This window comes from Haliotis asinina, chromosome 8, assembly GCF_037392515.1.
Source record: "Haliotis asinina isolate JCU_RB_2024 chromosome 8, JCU_Hal_asi_v2, whole genome shotgun sequence".
In the NCBI taxonomy this organism is placed as follows: Eukaryota; Metazoa; Mollusca; class Gastropoda; order Lepetellida; family Haliotidae; genus Haliotis; species Haliotis asinina.
The window spans coordinates 4,494,198-4,508,684 of record NC_090287.1 but is presented as its reverse complement, the minus strand read 5'-3'; the positions used below and the strand labels follow the sequence as shown (position 1 = coordinate 4,508,684).

Sequence of the window (14,487 nt, the reverse complement as noted above, 5' to 3'; positions counted from 1 at the left end):
GATTAAATGATGCTATATTCTATGAAACTACTTACTAATATCATAATGTTGACAGCACTCTGTTGTACCGCAAGAACACAAAACAGCCAAACTGTAAGGATTGGCAGTAATTACATTGTCACTGTTTTACACACGAAACTTCTGGGATAAGCAATTTAAATGTATCTAAAGTTGATAGTCTAAAAGGAATGTCCAACGAGATCACTTTTATAAAACTCTTTTCATGTTAAAAAAACATAACAAAGAGAAGGGAAGTATCATCAGTTACGTTAGCAGACCTTGTCAATCATCAAACAATAAAGTGGTGAGAATGTTCACACAATCAATCAGCATATTTCTTACATTGGTGTTTATTGGAGATCAGTTGGGGTACTAGTATTTATTGTCTGATGATTGTTCTCAGTATTGTGCGTTGATTTAAATGTGAACTCAATGTATGACTCGTACTGGTAATTCCCAACCTAACATTTGTCTTTCTTCAGAGAATTTATTGTTTTTATAATGTGTTTTGTGTATGCTTGACTCTTTTCACCTTTTTTACACCCACATAAAACAAGTCGCAATCTTGTTAAAGCTATGCTCTCCCTGAAGGTATTTAGATTATACAATATCACCTTGATTAGGCATTAAACAATAAAATAGAATAATTTCTCGGATCACACGGCCTAAGTCAGTACATTGGGACGTAAACTGGGGTGAGAACAATAAGTAAACCTGTTCAGTGCTTTACCCAATACACATCACAGTAAACAAAACAGGTTCATAAAAAGGTACAAAAGGTGTACATGTGAACAGCCTGATACTTAGTCATTTATTGTAATATATTCATTACATTTCTACCATGACTACGGTATCAGACAACAACTCACACTTCTTTGTTTTTCTTGTGTATTGAGAGTCCCAGGAACGCGAAATTCTGTGTTTACTGTAGCTTGGCCATTCCCGAGGAAAGCGAAACCTAATTGGTCCAGATTTCGCTTTCTCGGTCCATAACCAAAAACATCCCGCATGATTCATTATTCAAAGCAGTTGGGAACATTTTGGCTTTTATTGGGGTCAAACGTTTAGATGAAGGATCACCCATTATGCCAAATCAAGAAACTAGTATTGTGTTCGAATCCCAGATTCACCCCGAAAAAACGTTTAAACCTTCTGTATTAGCTCTTCCAGCAAATCAGATTCATCTTTTTCACATTTGCTTCTGGTATATGTCAGAGTCCATTTGCAAGTGCATTTTGAAAACGCTGTGAATGTTAGGTTACAGAATGTTTGTCAGGAACATTCCGTTACTGAACTGCAGGCGGTTGTGTTATAAACAAAATCCGCTAGACGTGGAGACCGTCTCTGTGCAGCACTAGATGATCCCGTGAAGATTCGGGATAGAATTTATCTTCAGTTACCCATGCTCATTGTAAGAAAATGAAATGTACAATGTACAGATGAATATACGTCTCTCTGTCGAGTAAATTATCTATCTTAGTGACGGGCACTTATGAAGATTTCTTGCACACTCATCTAGGAGTTAAATTTATAGGTTCTAAAATCAGTTAAGACATCTTCTGATTTTTTACTGCCGCAAAAAAGTTACATCAGACTAAATCCCCCATACAGCCTTCCTACATGCATGTCATTTCAACGTCTCTTACAATAGAAACAATTTTCAGGAAGACATGCACAGTCTTCTGTATAAATTAGCTGGATTTTATGACAACAAATCAAATTGTAAGAAGTATGACTGGCATCTAACAGAGGACCACTATATTCTTTGTTTAATTGAAACAAGTTGTTGTTATAATAGTCGTGCATAACAATTGCACTTTGACCTTCTCGTTCGACCTCTCGCCAGGCCACGTGGATACTTACGTCAGCTAATGTTTTGGTTTTAAGGTCTGTCTGTCCAGCGAGAGGTAAACATCAGCGACTGAAGGTTGTCAGATCTCGGCGAATTTGCGGCAAAATCGGACCAGCTTTGCCGCTTAAAGGTAGTATGTGCATACATTATGTTGTGTCTATGGAGTAACATCCTCACTGATGCCAGTGAACCTTAATAAATGAGGCAAAACACACATTTTAGCCGTGCAATCTGACTGCAAATATGTCGGCCTGTCAAAATTTGCGGAGCACTGACTCAGTGTTGTTTCTTAATGGCCGAAGTCATGAATTATCCGCCTAATGGCGATCGACTTAAACTATCTTTTCGTGATACTTTGCAGAATTGCAAAGATTTTTCGCACGTCATTTGCGAAGGATGAGGTGCTGCGAACAGTAATGAAGGAACCAGGAATTATTTTTTGACCGTCAGACTCACAGGCGATGTGGTCAGACTAACACCGTGCTGACATCATTTGTTTGTTCATTAGAAGGAAAATTATTTTTAGATTGCATATTTTCTCGTCGAATATATTACTATGGTTTGTTCAAATACAATAATCATTGATTTATTAGAATCCTGACCAGTAATAAACAAGACGTATTTCGGATTTGTTGCCATTTTGTGTCTATAAATAGATCGGTCACGTGATGTGTATATTTTCCTCGCAACCAGCTGGCGACAGCAAGGCGATGTAGATGATAATGTAAGGACATTTTGATGGGTTTTCGACATCCTTTACCTCATGAAATCGCACAAACATTGAGCAGTGTTGGTCAAGGAAGAATTGCCAATTTCTAAAAGCAGCCAGTGTACCAAAACCAGTGCGAATTTGGACAAAGACTGATGATATGTCGTTGTTCATATATGGACCCAAATATGGCATATATATATAGACAGTTATAAATCGGGTGGGGCTACGGAGCCCAAGGTCGCAGTCTCTGTACAAATTGGAAATACCATTATTGGCACATACTTGTGCTTATTTAGCTGAATGTGCTTGCATCAAGCATCTGTGTGATTAAGGGCATATTCTTACTATATAGTTAGGTATTTTAAGACGCGAGATTTGTTTGTAATCCAGCTGAATGATTTTTTGTAAGGTAGATTGGTTTTATTGCTGTCTAAGATTGTCATGATTTCTTTTAACAGCATGGGTCGTATATTTCTTAACCACATTGGAGGGACCCGCCTCTTCTCCTGTGCCAGTTGTGAGACACCCCTCACCAACAGAGCAGAGTTGATATCTACAAGATTTACAGGTAACACTTTAGCAAGTGGTGGAATTTTTATAGTTGAAAAACTTTGTTATTGTATAATAGCTAGGTGGTTGAGAGTGTTGATGCTGTGGATTGCCATCTCTTCATGTAGACGGCAGTCATCCATAAAGACTTGTGAGTCCTATTGCTTACAACTGCAAGAATGCCTCTCAAACAGTTCATCAAGCATAACCCTAACCCATTATTCGGCCATTAACAATAAGGACTTTCTGACTTAAAGTCAGAAAGTCCTTCATGTAATGTTGTATAGGCAGTCAGCAATACACCAGTAACCTCTAAAGATTCACTAAGTAAGAGGTTAATATGTTGGTTTGTTTAAAATTTGTGGCCGTTAGTGAAACACATGTACCCCAAATGTATAATTGTGCATGATGTAAATTTGACAAATAGCCACTGCTATGAATCTGGCAAGACATGTTGCTCTAATTAGCATGTGATTGTTGAGACAGCTGGGTGACATGCATATAGAACACTGTCTGCAATCTTTATCTTGTCATTATGTTCAGCACACAGTTGTATATTCAGGCATGATTCAGAGATCACACCTCAAAATATGTCAAATATTTGTTGATATTTCCAAATGTAAACTGAAAAATATTTTGTGAGAGAGATTCTTTATTGCCAAAGCTGTATTGCGTAGAAGTATGCACCCAAAAACATTGACTTCATTCTGAATTATTTCTGTCCAAGTTGTACAAGTTAATAACAACTCTGAGCATGAATCCTGTAACATAAATGGTTTTCATTGTATATATTGCTGAATTTCAAATAATGTTGTCCTGTATCCATTGCAATCTGTTCATAGATGTCACCAAGCAGAGAAATATTTATCTGCTCCATACATTTGTTTTCATTCGTTGTTTTGAGCTGAAACATTTTGTCCTTGTGGTTATATTGAAATGTTCCCATAACAGGCAGTTCGGGAATTAAGATTTTAATTAAAATTCATTTTGGGATGACTAAGGTAAGTTGCAGTGATGATAGTCAGACTGTTTTATCCAGCCTCATGAAAAAATGTCAAGTTGTGATTGGTTCATGTGACTCTGATAAAATACCATGTACACCTGTCACGATCCAAGAGCAGGGAGTACAAAAGTCATATTATCCCACTACGCCTTGGTGACCAGGCAGGGTGAGAAAAGCGTGCATCGCCAAGCTTTTGGTAACATGCGCTGTATTGAGGTCAGTCGATCAGCTGATGTCAACTTTGCAGCTAAGAAACATTGGGCCACAACAATTGAGGATGAAACTGAAGCCAAAACATTCAGCTAGATGAATGCGTTATCACTCACTGTCTTGTGAAGTACAGGGTTTTATCAGTCCTGAGTAAGGTTGTACAACCTCACTCCTAAAACCCTGTATTTCCCTCGACTCAGTGTGATAACTTATAATACCACTTCAAATACTCATGTCCTGACCACAACCATTCCTGAGTTCCTGGTTGTTTCAGGGGCAACTGGAAGAGCTTTCCTCTTCAACAGAGTGGTGAATCTGAACTACAGTGAAGTGCAGGATCGTGTCATGCTGACTGGGCGCCACATGGTCCGAGATGTGTCGTGCAAAAACTGTGACGCCAAACTTGGATGGATCTATGAGTTTGCAACCGAGGAGAACCAGCGCTATAAAGAGGGGCGCGTCATACTGGAACGTGCTCTTGTAACAGAAAGCGAGGGATTTGAGGAACATGTTGGCAGTGACAGCTGAGCTGATGCTACAGTGATGCCTCTATTATCCGTCATTGTGGTGACCCGTTGTTAAGGTGACCAGTCGTCATGGTAATCCACTGCCACTCAGGGAAGAAGCAAGCCACCGAATGGGTACTTTGTTGCCACTGCAATTCCATCCATCAGAGTATTTGTACACAATACCAGGATTAGCTACCTACACCAGTAGGTGTCTCAGCATTGAACAAATATCAGTCCTTTCAGAAGAATAGTGTCATAGGTTCAAGGCAAAAGTTTGATAGAGACTGTTTTGTTGAAGAATGATTCAGATTATCTTAGGCCTTAGATTGAAGAGAAAATTAATGACTGACAAGTTTTCATGCAGTTTTATATAAATCTTTAGAAACTGTGATTATGGATATTACTTTCTTTGATAAATGTTAAAATCATTCACTACATAATAGTATTTCAAATTGAAGGTCATTTAGTGAGAAAATTTGGCATATGACTATCAGTTAGTCCCTCCTGGATTCTGCGGTTGCAGAAAAAAATGCGGAATTTACCTTGCCATGCAGAAAAAAGTCTGGTCTGCGGAAAGCACTTTTGCATGCAGAATCCGTGCAGAATTTGCCACTTTTCTGCCGCAAAGTTGCTCATTTTAAAAAGTGAGTGAAAACTGACTGTCAGCTGAAATGAGAAATAGAGCTAATGTCAAAGTAGGGTTGGTTACACATAAAAAGGACTGACATATTTGTTGTGACAACATTTTCAAAGTAATCATGAACAAAGATACTTTATTAATAAAGAAAGTTTTAGGCATTTTTTCAAATAATATTAGATGCATTTGACATTGCAGTTACATTCTCAAAATCGAATGTAAAAGTTTTGAAAACTGACAATATTTCAGATTTCTTTCAAGTATAATATTGTCTGCATGAAACCGGAAGTTGTTACAATTCAAGGTTACAGTTGAGAGGAGAGAAATGACTTTCAACGAGTGTTTAATTCTCAAACACAGAAAAAGGTGTGGGTGCTTTGTCACTCAACATGTGATGTGTACTGTCGACATAACTTTATATCTGTGTTTGAGAATTAAACTATGAAGTCTGTATAATGTTTTTGTTGTTGTTTTCTAACTGTTTTAGTCGCAGAATGTTTTGCAGAATATTGAAAAGTGGGGTGCAGAATTTGCTTAAATTTGCTGCAGAATTCTTAAAAATTGTCCGCAGAATCCAGGAGGGACTGATCAGTCTCTCTGCAATCTACTGCTTTGTAAAGTCCTAACAGAGTGCGGTCATAAAAGACAGCCCACAAAGTATGTGACATTGTCTGGTCCATGTTAAGTGAAAGTGGTGTGAGTCTCCTGACAGTTCAAGTAGGAAATCCTTCATGTAGTTGTATGTCAGATCTGACTTTTCTCCTTATGACTAGCTAAGCCGGAAACCCATAAATTAAAGATATTTGTTTGTGACACTATCTAAAGATGACACATATGTTATAGTAAGATCCAGATGTGCATGAAGATAACAGAAAACTCATGCGCTTGTTAATTTCAAAGAGATAGAAAATATGCCAGTAAAACCTGTCTGTTTCATGTCTATGTACCTGGAAAAATACTAAGCCCTCTCTTTAGTCACCTCTTACTATTATTTATCTGATGGGATACACTTGTGTTTGTTTACAAAGGGACTTAGTTATTTTGAAATAGAGACATCAGAGTCAATTATCTGATGATACTGTTTGTAATTGTACAAGTGGTCAAAGGTTAGCCTTCTGGTTGAAGTGTTCACTTGTGCAAGCACAGGTATCAGGTTACCTTAGGCATGAAACAACTCTAGACCAATGTCACATGGCCTTGTGATCCTTACTAAAGGTACATGGAAGCTGTGGGTATATGGTGGTGCTTGGGTATTTTCCAGGTGTTGATAAAAAAAATGTATATGAAGAGTTTGAATCAAGGGGCTGCTACAGTCTTCTATGGATTTTTAATCTAATCAATGCATAAATATTTCACATTTATCACATTAGCATCATGAAAAGAAAGCCTTAAGCTTCATGAACAATGTGTATGTTCATGCATATGTCAGTAAAAGGTGGGTGGGTTTTACTGTCAGAGGCTTTACCATGTCAGCAAGTTGTGATCATGGTGTAGAGTGGCTGATGTACTCGGATCCTAGTGATTCTGCTACAGGTGTACTTCAGGCGTTAGATGTGTTTGGGGTGGTATTTTGAAGGTTGTTGTTGGTTTCATTGTTGAAAGAAAATGTGATCTGTTTTACAGTGCTAAATCAAATTACTGTGTACAAATTAGACTTGTAAATAATGACTTCTGAAAAGAAAAAAACATGGATTGTGATAAATCTGTTTTATATAACATTTCATGAAATATTGTAAATGAATTTCTTAGGCCTAACACTGAAAGTTGATTAAAGTTAAGATCCATGATAGATAGGAATTTCTTCACATTTATTTTACTAACAATATTCGTGCGAATTCTAAGGTAAGCTGAACACGTGTGTAATGATCCATGTCTTGAATGATCTCTCAAAGGGCTACTTTTACATTTTACTTGCGGAATGACATAGCCACCTACAGCCAGATGTGCTCAAGTATCTGATGAGCTATACTGCTGTCTGGTGTATTTTTTCTTCTAATTTAACAGATCAGATTATTTATAGTTTCATAGTTGAGGTATACATTTAGTTATGTAAGGGCACTCTTTGTTCCCTTCAAAGTCTGCTGTACTCAGAAACGAAATCTCAATCTTTTTCATTCAGACAAACACATAGTTGCACATAGTCTTATTTCTTCTGTTTATTTCAGTCTTTTTTATTTACCTTTATTGATCCAGTTTAAAAAATATATGATTTTATGTTGATTTCAACCATCAGCTCTAAGTTGTCCACATTCAACACATGATTACTGTTTTGCAAATGACTTGTAGAAAAGTACACTAGTTCACTGACCTTCAACAACAAGTTCAAGCTGATTTAGCTTCTAACAATTAGCTTGAAAGTAATGTCCATGTTTGAACGTTCTTGAGGTTCTTTGTGATATAAAATCTTCCGCAACTAGTACTAATTATATCTTGCTGTTCCAGTCATTTACTTACAAAGTATTTTTTGCATAAAAAATGATTCAGTATATGCTTCATTACTACAGTGTTAATCTTTAACATTTGATCACTATGCCAGAATGTTTGGTTTTTACAGTATCATCAATACATGTATTGATATTTGATGTTGATTGCATGTAGTCACTACCTTGTGATGGAGTTATCCCCCCTTGATAACACACTGTGATGGTGATGGGTGGTACAAGTTGGAGTTGGGAATTAGTAAGGGCCTTTAGACCAAAAGCAATAACTGTCATTTCATGTAAACATACTAGAGGAGTTAGTGGTGATTATTATTAATATTTGTTAAATAACTGATGCAGTTTCTGACTAGGAAAACTGCAATATCTCAACAGGAAGTATCCTCAGCTGTCTTGAGCGTAGTATTAATAGGTGCCTGTTTGCACAGTGTTACAGTTGTGTCCCATTATTGCCCACATGACTGTTGTGGGGTTTTGATTTCAGTCCATTATTGATTGATTACTGAGTTCTTATTATTGATTTACATATTGTGCGATATAAACTACTCGCTTACCATGATATTGATTCTCAACATCTCAGTGTCAACAAAATGTGTTCACAAGAATATAGTATCTGCACAAATGTGCAAAGGTGTTCAAGAGTGTATGCATATATGAGAAAAAGTGTGTTTTGAAAGGATGAAAATGTTTCGGCGTTTGTTTTTATGTTCTTTGTTTTACAGGTGAGTCAAGATACTAACATTACTGTCATCACTCTCAGACGCTCTCATTTCTGTCCCTCTCTCATGTAGAGCAGATTCAATGTTACACAGGCATACATCACATTTATACACATAAATAAGTGACCCCTTGTAAATATGTACAAACTGTGTCTTTATGTGCTGTATGTGTATTGCCTAAACTTTGTGTGAACTCTAAATGTCATGGTATAATATCACGAAATTCAAGTTCATTATTTGTTGTGGCACAGACTTACTGCTGGAAATTGTTGAAGATGCTAGCCCTTATGATGTAGGCACTTTGTGGCCAGTAAAATAGTTTCCAACAAATACTGCATATCCATATGTTACAAGATTTGTGAATTGCATCAGCAATTATTTGACATGTCAAGTTCATTGGTTTTGTTGTATTGGCTAAATACAGTTCCAGAAATCTGCTAAGCTGACAGCTGAAAGGTATCTTAAGTTTTCTAAACAGAATGACAAGAATATTTACAGTTTCCATACATGTGATCTTACAGAACTATGTTTTCTAAACAGAATGACAAGAATATTTACAGTTTCCATACATGTGATCTTACGGAACTATGTTTTCTAAGCCAGAAATGTTGGTAATTAACCTTGACAGTATCTTTGTCGTAATTACTAAAAAGTTACTTGAAAATGATTCCTGTTATCTTGCATGTATGTTTTCTTCATCAGTTGACAGTGAAATCAATTCCAGTGCAGGCACTGCACTATTTTGTGTGGGCCAGGATCTAGTGATGTCAGATTTCCATTTTTATCAAGAAACACCATTTTCGTTGCTATGTGCCATAAATTCATCCATTTTCTTGAGGGTGGTTTGAAGCAGGTGTCTCTTACTCATGCACAGTGCTGTTCTGATCCTGTCACATTTTTACTTAAGCGTTACTATAAAGATCTAATTGTATGTTTCTAGACATAACACTTATCAACAACAAAGTTATTATTTTGTTTGTTTTGACATTGTGACAGTATGGCATGTTTTCCAACTGTTTATGCTCTTGTTAGAAGTTTCATGTTTGAAACCTGAGACTGAATTAATTTATCAAGACTGCTCTAAAGTTTTGAATTCATTTGTTACATCACTTGGATTTCAGCCTTTTAGTTCAACTCTGCCTGTCTTAATGACACCAGATTGTTAGTGCTATTTTTGAATTGTAGCGAAATAATTTCAAACTCATGGCTTTACAGAGCCACACAGCCCAGGGGAGACAACTCTTCAAGTCACCACAAAAATCTTTCATTCATTGTGTTGCATGACCTTGTGTGTTGCCACAGTAGTTGTTCCATAGCCCCTCAGACTTTGTGGATCAGTGTATGCCTTTGTAGGTGCAGTGTCTTTGGAATATTTGAAGTAAGCAGTACATGTTACTGATGGTTGTCTTTACTTGTGTTCTGTTATTCCAGGTTCATTACCATCAGGTCTTTTACTGTTGTACAATACCTCCACCTCAGGGGAACCTTTGTAACAGCCACAAGGCTAGGACATTCATAGTACAAATGAGTATATTGGTATATACTGGCAGCATACCTGATTTCTGTATCTTGAAACCAAATTGTAATGAAGGTATTGTGACTTCAGCAACATCATTTCTTGCAGTTGTATTCGTCATGTCTATTCTTCGCAACGTGACAACTCCAACAGGCTGTATGTGTCTTCTGATCTTGTTTTCTTTTAGATAAAACTGAAGTTGTTGAACTGGGCACCAGTATTTAAGATATGAACCAGAATTATTATGTAATGTTGCTTGTAATTTGTTCAAAAACCTGAACATGCTTCATTTAGATTCTGAAGGTAACGTTTGTTCCTGGTTCAGATGACTCATACTTCCATAGAGGAATGGTGACATATCAGAGTTAAAACATCTGGTGTTATTATGTCAGTACTGGCTATCATTTACTTCAATTTGTGGGAGTATTTCAGAATGTTTGAATTATCATACGTTAAGTATGAGAGTTGAGGAATTTAAAAGAGCACTTGTATTTTGTATATTTGAAAGTGTATTTATAAGACATTAGATAGAAGTATCCTGAACAGCAAAAGAAATGCAACTCTGGCTTTTTGTCAAGTGTTTAAATAGAAGACAAAACCTGAATGCTTACCGTTTCTTTCATTTTTTCAAAACATTTTGAAGCATTTCTTTTGCTGTTCAGTACATTATAGATGCTGCAGTATGTGTAGTTCATATGTGTTTCTTTGTTGCTATCCAAGAGGATGACAAAGCTTCCACTACGTAATAGTCACAGAGGTATCTCAGCTGATCATGTTATAATTATACCTGTTTGAATTTTGTTTTGCACTTGCAAGGGGAGAACATAACACACTTAATCATTTCATTTGACACTGATTGCATTTTTGAGGTGATCTAAAGTTTGATATTCATTGTATGGGGTAGAAAAGATTGATGAAAACATTGTGACTCTTTAAATCTGGTTTATTTCTCCCCAGGAATGTTTGATGTACCTTGTGCTTGACAAGTAAACAAATCATATGTACATATCTGTTCCTGAATAAAGGAATTGTATATTGGTATAATAGTGTTGCGTTTACTTAAATTCTCGAGAGCGTTGTCAATGGCTGGTTAATGTTGAGATGCATCAGGTGAGATGGAGTAGGAATTTTGTGCCTGTATACCAGTAGACCACCTCAACTGGTGAGGGAGGGTTGGTAATGGAATCAAGAGGCCATAGGTGCCAAATCAGGGCTCCCTCAGGTCAGGGAAAAGTCAGGCAGTTCTGTCTTTTCTCTGAAAGTCAGGGAATAGCCAGGAAATTTTGATATGTTGTCAGAGGTCAAGGAATAGTGATGGAATTTGGGGGTTAACTCAGGAAAATATAGTTTTTTGGACAGGGAAAAACAAGATTCAGAATGTTGCGAATCAGGTGTGGTATTTGTCAAAATCAAGATGTTTATTGTAGCTACGGCTTTCAGCAAGACAAGTATACACACAGCACATGCTATAGACATGTCACAAAATAAAGTACAGTTCAGATAAGAAATGGCTTCTAAAGATAACAGCATGTTTTACATGAAGCACCAGATGACACATTACATTTTCATTTTTGTTTCTTTCAGGATAGAATGGAGACAAAGGGGGTTAAAGGGCATTTTAACAGAAAATGATTTGGGACATATTGTTTTCTTAAATCAGCAGAATGTGGGCATACAAAGGCAAAGTGATTTTCATCTTCTACAGCATAATGGACATCTTCATGAAGCATAATCAGTTTGATTTGTGAATCAAACAATTTGAAATATATTTTGGGGGTTAAAATTCCAAACTCCTGGAAAGAGCCTCCACAGCACCTGATTTCAGATTTATAACTCTTTTTAACGTTCATAGTTTGGGAAAACACTAGTCCGAGAGGCATAGTTATTAACAACAGATAAATGTTTGCCATTCAAAAACTGATACACCTCTTCTAACTCTGCTGTTTCAGAATTAACAGAATTTTTCATTCATTTATATACCTTTCCAAAATGTGCTGGTGTTATGTGACATTGCAACGGGAGGGTCAAGTGAAAATGTCTTCGTCAATACCAATGCTTGGGCTTATGTAATAAATAAACCAGTCAGCCATCAAAACCACTCAGCCACTGCAGACTGGCAGTTAGGTGCCTGACTTTGTGGGTATTGGGTCGAATCCTCAATCTGACTCAACCTAAGGAAAAGTAACAGAATCTTTACTTCACTCGGAAAGTGTAACCCAAGAGAAAACTTCTTATATGTTGCTTCTTGTTAGCCTCTCATCATTAGAGGAACTGTGGCTGGACCACTTGAACCGTTCATTTACCTCTAGACCGCGTCTCTAACCGTTCATTTACCTCTAGACCGCGTCTCTAACTGTTCTTTTACCTCTAGACCGTGTCTCTAACCGTTCTTTTACCTCTAGACCACGTCTTTAACCGTTCATTTACCTCTAGCCCGCGTCTTTAACCGTTCTTTTACCTCTAGACCGCGTCTCTAACCGTTCATTTACCTCTAGACCGCATCTTTAACCGTTCATTTACCTCTAGACCGCATCTTTAACCGTTCATTTACCTCTAGACCGAGTCTCCAACCGTTCTTTTACCTTTCGACCGCGTCTCTAACCGTTCATTTACCTCTAGACCGCGTCTCTAACCGTTCATTTACCTCTAGACCACGTCTTTAACCGTTCATTTACCTCTAGACCGCGTCTTTGACCGTTCATTTACCTCTAGACCGCGTCTCTAACCGTTCATTTACCTCTAGACCGCGTCTCTAACCGTTCTTTTACCTCTAGACCGCATCTTTAACCGTTCTTGCATGGTATTTACCTCTAGACCACGTCTCTAACCGTTCTTTTACCTCTAGACCGCGTCTTTAACCGTTCTTTCATTACATTCACCTCTAGACCACTTCTCTAACTGTTCTTGCATGGCATTTACCTCTAGACCACGTCTGTAACCGTTCTTGCATGGCATTTACCTCTAGACCACGTCTCCAACCATTCTTGCATGACATTTACCTCTAGACCACGTCTCCAACCATTCTTGCATGGCATTTACCTCTAGACCACGTCTCTAACCGCTCAATTACCTCTAGACCACGTCTCCAACCATTCTTGCATGGCATTTACCTCTAGACCACGTCTCTAACCGCTCAATTACCTCTAGACCACGTCTCCAACCATTCTTGCATGGCATTTACCTCTAGACCACGTCTCTCACCGCTCAGTTACCTCTTGACCACGTCTCTAACCATTCTTGCATGGCATTTACCTCCAGACCACGTCTCTAACCGTTCTTGCATGGTATTTAGCACTAGAACGCGTCTCTGTCTTAGACACGATCTCTTTTTTATATATATATTTCAATATTTCGAAGATTGGTGGTGGTGTTTTTTGGATGTTTTTGCTGGGTTTTTTTTTTTTTTTTTTGTGGGGGGGGGGGGGGGGTGTCGGGGATTTTTTTGTAAAATTCGTGTGTGGAACCAATTTATCATTCAATTTTAATGACCATTTTCTGTGAACTCGCGTTGACCTTTGACAATTGTTACGGTTCATTAATTGATATAATATAGTATGTATATAGTTTAGATTCCAAAGTACGGCATAGGAGTTCCCCTCTGAACTAGCAAAATATAACACAGACAAGTCTAAAATATTCAATAATATACTGAGCAAACAATGAGCAAGTTACAATAAATCAAATGTATTACAACACAGATTTCTGGTACAATGCAATTGAGTCACAAGTCTAAGGTAATGGATGACAAATATAAAATTAATATCAACTCACCAGAATCTTGCCATTTTACAGTTCAGATATACTAACTGAAGAAAGTTTACAAAGTAAATGGTCAGACACCAAGCAATCTTTTATGTGAGATGATATGACAGACAGAGGATGTCAGTAGGCAAAGGCATACAACTCCAGTATAATCCTCAGTGCAAGTCCGTGTGTGTCCCTTAACACAACAGCCAGGTTTATATATGCCGACACAATGCCGGGAACATTCCAGCACGGCGTGGCTGTATCGAAATTCATTTAGAATTTGAACAGGAAGTAAACATTAGATTGCCAAGGGAACGTAACGGGAGAGCTGTAGCTGAAAACACTATTGCCATTATACACACATGATACGAAACGTGAGCCACAATCCACACTCAAAACTTTAAACATTGTGACCCAATGGTTACTTACTCAATGATAATACAAATTACAGAAAACACACAGAAAACACTTTTGAGCAGCAAAATGTTGATTGTATGTGTGCCAGGGTTGACCATCTGAGATCTTCAAAAGTAGTTACAAACGCTCGGTCTTACGGAGCACTCTGGTCTCAGGGCTAACTACACCATATTCATAA

General features: G+C 37.5%; 1 protein-coding gene across 1 annotated transcript; it reads left to right on the top strand.

The window, feature by feature from the left end:
• The first annotated feature begins 1,857 nt into the window (after positions 1 to 1,857).
• Positions 1,858 to 11,189, top strand: LOC137294519 (protein yippee-like 5). The gene is made up of 3 exons (XM_067825552.1): positions 1,858 to 1,982; positions 3,023 to 3,132; positions 4,601 to 11,189. The coding sequence occupies exons 2-3, from the start codon at positions 3,024 to 3,026 to the stop codon at positions 4,852 to 4,854; spliced, it is 363 nt and encodes a 120-aa protein (XP_067681653.1). The 5' UTR covers positions 1,858 to 1,982; position 3,023; the 3' UTR covers positions 4,855 to 11,189.
• The last annotated feature ends 3,298 nt before the right edge of the window (positions 11,190 to 14,487 follow it).